The sequence below is a fragment of the Cariama cristata genome, unplaced genomic scaffold, assembly GCF_000690535.1.
Source record: "Cariama cristata isolate BGI_N322 unplaced genomic scaffold, ASM69053v1 scaffold26931, whole genome shotgun sequence".
Lineage (NCBI taxonomy): Eukaryota > Metazoa > Chordata > Aves > Cariamiformes > Cariamidae > Cariama > Cariama cristata.
Genome location: NW_009598015.1, coordinates 10556 through 20452, shown reverse-complemented (window position 1 = coordinate 20452; position 9897 = coordinate 10556). Strand labels below are relative to the sequence as shown.

At 50.6% G+C, this 9897-nt stretch overlaps 1 protein-coding gene across 1 annotated transcript in view; it reads left to right on the top strand.

The window, feature by feature from the left end:
• The first annotated feature begins 431 nt into the window (after positions 1 to 431).
• The window catches only part of FAIM2 (Fas apoptotic inhibitory molecule 2), a 15674-nt gene continuing 6208 nt past the window's right edge, over positions 432 to 9897 (top strand). Inside the window, exons 1-7 of the mRNA XM_009709134.1 lie at positions 432 to 446; positions 2046 to 2226; positions 5259 to 5362; positions 5523 to 5587; positions 6342 to 6395; positions 8763 to 8813; positions 9355 to 9394. Coding sequence (XP_009707436.1) covers positions 432 to 446; positions 2046 to 2226; positions 5259 to 5362; positions 5523 to 5587; positions 6342 to 6395; positions 8763 to 8813; positions 9355 to 9394 — 510 coding nt within the window. The remainder of the gene's footprint in view (positions 447 to 2045; positions 2227 to 5258; positions 5363 to 5522; positions 5588 to 6341; positions 6396 to 8762; positions 8814 to 9354; positions 9395 to 9897) is intronic.

Here is a 9897-nt window from a genome sequence, read left to right as displayed (position 1 = left end):
TGCAGCAGCAGCGAGATGCTGCAGCAAAGCATCCTTCGCATCTCCCTCCCCTTTGCAATCCCAGCCCCGAGTTTAGCATCTCTGGGGCAGATTCTTTCCACCCTGTGGTGTGGGACTGTGCTGCTGTCTCCCCAGTGCTGTATCCCTGCATCCTCCCCATCGCTGTTGGTGGCCGCTTGCCTCTGTTTTAGCTGGTTTTTTTCCTGGCTTCCCCCTGTGCTGCAGGCTGGGAATGGTACGGTCCTCGCTCCAGTAGCTCCATGGATCTTGCTAGAAGCTGAAGGTATCAGCGGAGGCTGCAGCGGTTGTAGCCAGCTCAGAAACATCCCGGGAGAGGAGGTGGAAGGGACCTGGTGAGGAGACTGCTCAGCTACAGCCCTCTCCTTCCTGCTGCTGCTCGCGGGGTCCAGCAGCATCGTTAGCGAGGAGCCATGACCCAGGGGAAGGTAGGTGGGAGGCCAGGGCTGGGATGATGAGTTGTCCTGCTTGCATAACTGTGGCGTGTTTAGAGCGTGAAAGTGGGTTGAAGGGAGGGGGTTTAAGGAATAAAACAATAACAGCCCAGTGCACTGACCCCTGCGATGGGGGTGGTTTTGGCAGAGGAAGGGGATGGAGGGCTGTCATTATGGGGTTGGGGGCTGTTTTTTCTGGTGCTGGATGTGCAGCTCAATGCTGCTGTTGGACCTGTGGCTGTTCCCTCTGGATGTCAGGGAGGTCGGTGGGGTGCTTGTCCTTTCCTATCCTTCCCCCCAGCAGTCAGCACTTGGCACCTGCCCTGAGCACCTCCTTCCTGGTCCAGGGAGCTCTGGATTTTTGGGGTTTGCCAGCGCTCTGAGACCAGGGGGTGTGGGGGGAGTTATGCATCCTCTGCCAGCACAGTTGCCATGACAACGATGCTGGAGGCTGCCTGGATGCAGGCAGCACTGTCCCTCTTGTATCTCCTTGGGGAACTCTGGGGGTTCTATGCATAATATTGGCCACCCTATACCCAAGGGCTATGTAACAAAGGACAGGGTGAGGACGGTCCCTATGAGCTGGCAGAGGAGGCGGCACAGTTATCCCGATGCAGCTGGATCTGCTTGTGGTGCACATCCCAGGCTGGTACCCTGGCTTTATTTTCAAAGGCGTATTACACTTTTAAATTAAAACCTTCTTACAGGGACTGTGCTGTTTGTTGCTGTGTTAGTTAGTCTGCTTCATTTTGGGATTTTTGTGGCTCTAGCCCTGCATCCCTGTGATGCATGGCGATGCTATCCCCGACACTGAGCTGGTACCCCCTTTGGCAGCAAGGGCAGGATACCAGGCTCATAACTTATCCCAGGATGACAAAGATCTGAAAGGTTAAATGGATAATGTTCCCAAGGAGAAGCAAGTTCTCAGGTGGCCTGAGGCTGGGTCTTTGCTAGGATTTCACAGTCTGAACACATGGGATACCAAGTCCCTCAGCTGCATCTTCAAATTGTGGAAAGCAGCAAAGCTGAGCCTCTAGATGGGCAGAGAGGAATGAGTGAGCTAGAGGAAAAAAAAGCTGGAGAGCCAAATCAGAGCCCTTCCTGGGGGCTAGGAGAAACTCCCCAAAATGTGTGTGTGTAAGTGGAAATGAAGGAGTTGGGGATTTTCTGCCCAGTAACTGAAAGCTCTTTTTTAAAAGGGAATTTAGAAAGAAGTAGGCTGAAAAGCAGAGAATTATTTGGATGCTTTCCAGTGTTATGTGTTGAGCCTGAGGCACCATGTAGGACTCTGGGCAAGGCCGTGTCTCCCCTCAGACCTGGTTGCCTATAATCTTTCATCTCCTTGAGCACGTCAGGTGTTTTCCCACCTCTTCCGTTGATCACATCAGAGGATGCTCCTTCCTGGGGGTGCAAGGATGGGTCCATTGCCAGGCCACAGGAGTTGCCGAGTGTCCTTCCAGTTCCTGATCCCTTCCTCCAACGGAGGGACCCCCAGACCTCTGTCTGTGCCCGATCAGGTTCCCATTGCAGGGCAGTTTCTCTGCTGTTCTTGCAGTCTAATCTTTGTTCCCTGCCTCTCCCCCTTTCTGGCAGCTCTCTGTGAACAACAAACCCCCCAGCTCCGAGGGGCAAGGGGAGAAGAAGGACAATGCCACTGCTCCATCAGCTCCTCCAACTTATGAGGAGGCGACAATGGGAGAAAGGATGAAGTCTGGTGCTTACCCTCCTCCCCAATCAGTCCCGCTCTACCTCAGCTGGGCTTACGTCAACACCAGTAAGTCCTCCTCCGGCTCCGGTTGAGCCCCTGCAGAGGGGGTAGAGGGGTGCAGAGATTCCCTGTACAAACATGTAGAGAAGAGGGGAACCAGGGATGTGGTACCCAGCTTGGTCCATGGTAAATCTCACCCTACAGCTGTAGCTATAAGCTATATAAGTCTATATGTAAAACCACTTCACCCAACCACGAAACCACGCTGCATTCCAGATGTGGGACTAGCCTCCAGTGCTCTGTCCCTGCTCTCCTTCCCAGTACTGGGGTGGGACAAATCCCCTCTCCCAGCTTGCTGCACTGGGCAATGCCACCTCCCACGGCTGGAGAGAGTCCTGGTGCAATGCTCCCAGCTCTGCAGGCAGCAACCTGTTCAACCTCAGCTTTCAAAGAAGCCGCTGAACTGGCAAAATTGGTGTCGCAGCATCAGTGATGTCTGGCTGCGATGAGCTGGTGTTCAGAGCCAGTGGAGGCTAAAACACAGCTGAACTTGAAGGCTGAACTGCTCCAGCGTTGGTCTATGTGGCCGACTCCTTGGCAAACAAACGGCTTTTCTTCCCTGGCTGCTGCGTGCAGCTTCTGCTTGGTCGTGACAAGCAGACAAAGGCTCGACTGTGCCCAATGCAGGGGAATGGCTGTGTAGGGGCAAGCTGGGATGGATGCAGTGGCCGGCAAGCGAGTCTGCTGGGGTGGCCAACTGCTTGGTCAGCACAGCTTGAACTGGCGAGAGCACTGGAGGGCCTGAGTTTAATGACTCCGCTCTCTCTGCTCAATCCTCTTCCGTACTTTGACTGCCTGTTCCATCCGGTGGGAATGGCCGCAGCTGCAGGGATGGAGATGTTTAGGGAAGGGGAAAGAGCAAGCTAAACCCCTCTGAGATGTGTGTGCTTGCGCACTCCCATGGTTTCACAGCCTTTTCCCGTTCTTGCTTGCCTTCAGGGGTCAGAAACAGAAGGGATAAATAACCTCCCAACTTGCTTTAACAACCATCTGGGTCTTTCTACTGTCACGATGAATTAGGATGGGTAAAGCCCAAATGGGTTAGGATGCCGGTATTCTGGGTATCCCAGAGGACTCGTTTAGGTGATGTGTCATCTCTTGTCCCCTCCCTGACAAGCCTGGCAGGATTTCCTCTCTGCAGCTGTGTCCTGATCCTTGCTAGCGTTTTCCTCTGATTTCATGTCCCTCTCCCCTTTCTCTGCCCTCAGCCATGCTGCAAGCTGTGGCTCCTGTACCATGGTGTGGATGGGGACACGTGCCATGGGGCTGTGTCTAACAGCTTATATGACACTGGCAGTAGCTGGAGAGAAGTAGTATGCATTTTGGGTTGCTTTCTTTAAGAATGAGCTTGGAACACGCTCTCTTGCTGCCTCAGATGTGGCCATGGGTGGGAGGTGATGGGTGCAGGGGATACTAGCCAGGGAGGAGGAAACCCCCTCCATTCCTCTGAGGCATTTAGGTGCCTAATTTGGTGTTTAGATGCCTTGATTGCTTTGACGCAGGAGGCATTGAAGTGTCCCTGGGGTATGGGCCTCAGGTGCTCTCTGCCCCGCGTGGGTGATGACGGATCTCGCAGAAATGCAGGAAGGACATACTGCAGAAGCTTCATCTCCACTGAGGCGTAGAAAGCGGCACGAGAGATTTATTACGCACAAGAAGAGCACAAGGGATTTATTTCCTGCCAAGAGCATCTTTAGGATGAGGCTTCTGCAATAAGAGCAAGCAACCTTTGCCCAGTAAAACAGGAAAAATCCAGGACCGAGGCCTTGAGTTTGGCTTTCCTGGTGTCTGCAGCCTGTCCTCTGAGTTTGAGAGGGTCTTTCCTCCACCTGCCTGAAGGATCTGAGTATCACTGAGCTAAAAAGCTTTGAGAAGGAGGGGAGGCATCTGTCAAACAGGCAGGGATATAAATGTATAGCTGGTGTAATCGCATAAGCCTTCATTCTGTAGGAAACCCAGGTGGTTTCCGATCTGCAGTAGTAACACAGAAGAGGATATTTGGAAGAGAAGCAAATAGCACAGGGGGAATGATGTGCTAAGACAATGGAGATTTCGGTATTTGTTTTATTTTTTTTCTTGAGTACAAGGTTCAGGAGATGGAGAAGGCTGATTCTCATACCTAGTGTGTGCAGCTGATCTTAGCAAGGAGAAGCTGCTGCTTTGGGTTTCTCCTTGCAATGCCCTACCCTGCAATATCCTTGCTGCTACCTTCATGGCTGTCGGCACAGTCGCCTCCCCGGCAGGCCGAGATTTTTCTGATGTTTCCCTCCATCTCACTTCAGGCTGCAGAACAAACTGATGCTTTATGGTCCAGCCTTCCTCCTTGCTCATCTGCAGGGGAACTCCAGCAACCAAAGCTTGTATCACAGAGCCTTCAGCAAAGCAGAGCTGGGTTGTGTGGTACAATGACTTTTGAGGACGGTACTCTCAGCAGTAGCATCGGAGTTTTTTGCCCCCCTTGTTTAAGCTTGCTGCTAAACTGTTCTCTGACTCCCTGCATGGAAATCAGATTCAGGGATGGACATTATGGAAAAGCTGGCTGTAACGAGCTTCTCTCAGAGGAGAGGGCACACAGTTGACATAAGACATGATGCAAACACAGTCTAAGCTCAGGCAATTACAGAGCAGCAAGGGAATCCTCCGGCTGCAGACCTCCTGATGGGAATGACTGAGGTGCTGAGTCACGGCTCCTCTGGGGAACACTTTAATATTCAGTGAAAGGTGAGCAAGAATATGATACGAGCCCTCTAATTGCCATTAAAGATATGGTGTTACCATAGGCAGGAATTAACCTTGGTGTCCTTGTTGTGCTGGAGTTTGCTGAAGTGGTTTCCCTCCTCTGTTCTCGGAGATGGTCCTAATAAGATGCAGGAGTGGGAAGAGAGCAGAGCGCATCCCAGCAAGTCTCTGTTTTGCAGTGCAACACGAAAACCTTGAAATTTGGGCCTCCTGAGCTGTAGTCAATCACTGGGGTGAGATTATTGCGGCTGGGGAGGGAACTGGGTAATGGGAGCTGATCTATCTGGCTTCTGCTTCAGGCACAAGACCGAGCTATGGCAGCGGCAGGTACTCAGGGGACACGGAGATGCTCACGACCTTCAGCTGGGATGACAGGAACGTGCGCAGAGTGTTCATCAGGAAGGTAAGGGGCGATTGTCTCCAGGCTCAGCCTTGCCCTGTGAAGGTAGGAAACCAGCTCCGAGCCCTTGGAGGGACCTGGCTGTGATGGCTTTGTTGGCTTCCCCAGGCGGGGTGGGAAGCAGAGAGTCTGCGGGTCACCCATGGGCTGCCTCTCGTTGCAGGTTTACACCATCCTGATGATCCAGCTCTTTGTCACTGTTGCTATTGTGGCTTTCTTCACCTTCTGGTAGGTCTCTTGTGTAGCAGTAATGCTTGCTTTGTCCTGTGTATGACCTGCTCCTCAATGACCTGTTACTTGGAGGGGTTGTCTGTTATGTAGATACTTAATTTTTTTTTTTTCCCCCATGTGCTCCAACAGAAAAACAAAACTGAGGGAACCCTGAGAGGTCCTTCAGTACTTCTAGTACTTTTCCCGCATGTCCTCTGGATGGTGCATCATCTATTCTAGGTGCTATCCTCAGCCAAGAGGCCTGGGCTGCTTGCCCTCGAGTATTAACTGCTGTATTTTTCCTTTGGGAGTTATCAAGGCCATCAGATCCCAGCCTACCTTGGCTTCAGGGACTGGGTTAGCTCCCCGTGCAGAAGCAGATACCCCTCACTTGAGCAGCAGCTGTCTCTAGCTCAGGTGACTGAGCATTTTGGGCTTGCGTGGCTCATGTTGCCTCCAGAATAAATAATGAATCACGGTCAGCCTGAGGATTTCAGCTCCTTAATCGCTTTTCAGAGAAGGCAGTGGCCATTCCCCGAGCAAGCCCGACTGTGTAATAGATAACAGCAGGGCTGTCTTGCCGACTTGACAGGCTGAATTTCCTTCCAGTTGGTCAGTCTGCCAGATAGATTCAGTTGTGCTTTTTTTTTTTCCACATACCCCGTGCCGCATCATCCTGTGCACGTTCCCAGGTTTAATTTAGCAGCAACCTGTGAAGTGATTGGCTTTTTTTATGCTTTCTGCTCAGCATCCGTTTTTCTCTATCTTGCAGTGAGCCGGTCAAGGTCTACATTCAGGCGAACTCTGCCTGGTATTGGGCTTCCTAGTGAGTATCTCTGTCTCCTACAACCATGTATGCTCCAAACAGCTCTGGATGGGGCTGTGGTGATGTGATGACACTTTCCAAACACTTTGGTATTTTGCATGTGAAGAACTTCTCCAATACACGTGCAGGGGGAGCTGGGGAAATTCATGGATAAGTCTGGGGTGAGAAGATAGAAAATCTCACCTAAATGAGTATGAGAGATGCTGGATAACTTCAAATACTTCTAAAAAGAGGGCTCTACGAGCTGAGATCAAAGTAAACACATAAGCATTGCTTGCAGAGCAAACGAAGTAAAACTGGGAAGCTTCCAGGAAAACGGTGCAGAAACCCAGATGTGAGACCTGCAAGGGTGCCAAAGGTACCTTAGCGGCTTAATTTAGGGATTGTCCCTTTGAAAGCAAGGAGGTTGCCCGGGTTTACATCGCATGCGTTGATAGGCAACAGATGTGAAGAAGGGCACAGGCAGTGAAGGGGGGTGGGTGCATTTGGAGTTATTAGGATATTTCTGGCCATGTCCGAGTGGGGCTGTCATGCCTGAGTCTTCATCACGGAGATGCTCTCAGTGCCTGGAATTTGGGAAGCCATTCATTAGTCAAGCCTGGCCCAAAAGGTCAGCTCAGAGGTAGCGTGTGCTGTGCTTCCATGCATTAATGTATTTGCAGTTGTGCTCGTTTCCTGGATGCCGCTTGTGTTAGTGCTGCTAATTAAGCAGACAGAGTGTGCGATGCAATTGTCTGTGAACAAGGCTCTGTGAACTTGACTTTAATTAGTTCACACCCAAATCGTGAAATGTGTCCTGGCCCGGAGATGAGACACGGGCTTATATAACTTAGAAAAAAAGACCCAAAATAGCAGTAATAGAAGGGAACTGGCATCAGCATGCTTCTTTGACCTTACCGTGCTCTTCCTTGGCCAGCTGGTAGATCGGAGAAGCAGCATTGCCTCGTAGGGAGATGAGATCGAGCTCTGCTCAGGTTTATGCTTTGACCTTTGGGTTCATCTCTTGCAGCTTACTGGGCAGTTAGCATTTATTTCTTCCTGTCTTTCAGTAGGAGCAAGCATATCTTGGGCCAGCTGGGGGTAGGCTCTGTACTTGAGGGACTTAAATTTTGTCTGTCCCTTCACCTCACAGTGAGCCGACCCTTCTCTCCATCCCAGTGTCTCCAATTGCTTGTCCTGATCTGGGTCTGGATGTCCTTCATACACGGACACCCCAACTCTATATACACACCTCTGTAAAATAAAATTGGGTGCCCTAGGGTATTGTCCTACTGCTGGGGTGGTGGCTCAGAGGGAATAAAGCAAGAGCAGATGTGCAAGAAGGGATGCAAAGGAGAGGGACAACTGCAATGGCTCTCTTTGCTCCCTACGTGCTTTCTTTCCATCTATTCAGCCGTGTCTACTCCAGCTTTCCTGGTTTCCCCGTGGGAGAGCAATGCTCAAGTTTATCTCTGGTGCATTTATCATGGCCCGTGGGTTTTGCCGTCACGTTCATTTATTAGACCTAAAGTGACTGGCTATCGTGCAGCCATCGGCATGCTTGGAAGCTGCTTTCCTCCCTCAGGCGCTGGGGGAAAGTGGGTAAGCAGGTTCCCACTGTGCCATAACCCATCAACACTGTGGAAAAACACCCGGGCTGCGTGATGTCCAGAGCAGAGGGAGACCATCCCTCAGCTGTTGGATTTTTTTTTTGCTTTGCTGAAGGGTCAAGTCATGTGAGATAAATAACTCTCCTGTGACCTGAGGATGGCTTGTGCAACAGCATATTAGGCTTGGGTCTGTGAGATTCGCTGATCTTAGAGGATCCTTCTGCTGTTGAACTCTTCCTCGAGCGCTGGTGCAGTAACATGGGATCGGTTCCCTTTTCCGACACAGACCTTCCATCTGGCCTTAGGCAAGTCACTTTTACCAGCCCTATGAATCTTGGTTTAAGCGCTGCTGAAATCCCAGCAGGATGCCTTGATCCCACCAAGCCAGGAAATGCCTGGAAACGAGGGGCAAAGTCTGGCCACCTCCGTATGAGCGATTCAGGCACTGACGAGATGTCAACAACAACACCTTTGGGTGCTCCATCTATCCTGGACCTGAATGCTACCCTTGCTCTGCTCTAAAACCACCCTTCAGATTTTTCAGGGATGTTTGTGCTGTCCCACCTTGGGGACCAGCCTACACAAAGTAGGCAGCTGTGGGCAGAAAACAGTTTCAGTGAGAGGTTTGCTTCCCGCCCAGCCTCAACTTCTGGCACGGTGTTTGCATTTTAACAGTGCAGCAGAGCACTGAAATTTGTCAGCTGGAGACTTTTCTCCTGCACTAACACACAATCCTTGGCTTTTCCTCCCTAAACTGCTCTTTTTCTCTTCTTTGCAGCGTTGTTTTCTTTGTGACCTACTTGATTCTTGCTTGTTGCTCTGGACTCAGGTAAAAACATTTTCTTTTTGGATTTGAAACAGCCCTGTGAAATGAAGGATGAATGTTTTCCTCTTGTTTCAAGCATGCCCAGCAATGTTGCGGAGATGGGATGGGGCCATGCTGACACAGTGATGTAGGGACTGAGATGGCAGCCTGATGCAGTTGTGCATCGCTGCAACACAGCACTGAAAGCTGGAGTCAAATTGCAACTGGGAAAGAAGCTACGTAGCAGCAAAAATGGCATTGCCATGTAGCTCCAAATTCTCATTATTAAATACTGCAGAGGATGGTTGTCTCTGCTTTCAGTGAAGCAGGGCACTGCTGGCTGTTCTGCTGGAATATCATGGGGCCATTTGCCCTCTTGGTCTAGGAGCATCCCAAATGCTCTCTCATTCCCAACGGGATGACCATCTCCTTGCACCACCTCTGCCACTTGCTGCACAGGCCATTAATTATATGGCCGATCTTATGCAACCTGTTGTGCAGCACTGCCAACTACCTCTGCCCTCTGCATCGCAGGGCTGACCAACCTCCGTTTCTTCACTTGCAGGAGGTATTTTCCATGGAATCTGATCCTGCTGAGCATCTTTGTAAGTAGCACATCTGGACAGTGTCTGCCCTGCCCCTGCAACCAGCGTGGGTTTCATAATGGCTCTGAGCAAGAGAGACATTTGGTCTGGATTCCTGCAGAAAGCAGGAATTTTGTCCTCTAACTGCCCTCCACTTGGGCTGAGGAGCTGTAATTGAACTAGAATGTGATAAGCAGGAAAGAAGGGAGCCATTGTTTGTTTTTTTTTTAAAAAAAAAAATTAAGAAATGCCGTTGGTGGTAGGAGCTGGGGTAGGGTGCTAGAGTCCTGTGCAAAAGGGGTAGAGGGATGGAAAAGGTGAGACTGCTCTCAGGGTGGTGGCCTGCCCTCTTTTTAACCTGCCCTTTGGATATTAATCACTAGAGGATTAGAAACTATGCAAAAATTGTTTGTCTTGAGCATCCATTTAAGACGTTTCACTGCCCTTATTGCTGTAATTGAAATGTTTTATCTGTTACGTGTCTCTCCCTGGGACACGAATGCAGAAGTAATGTGGTTCTCTTT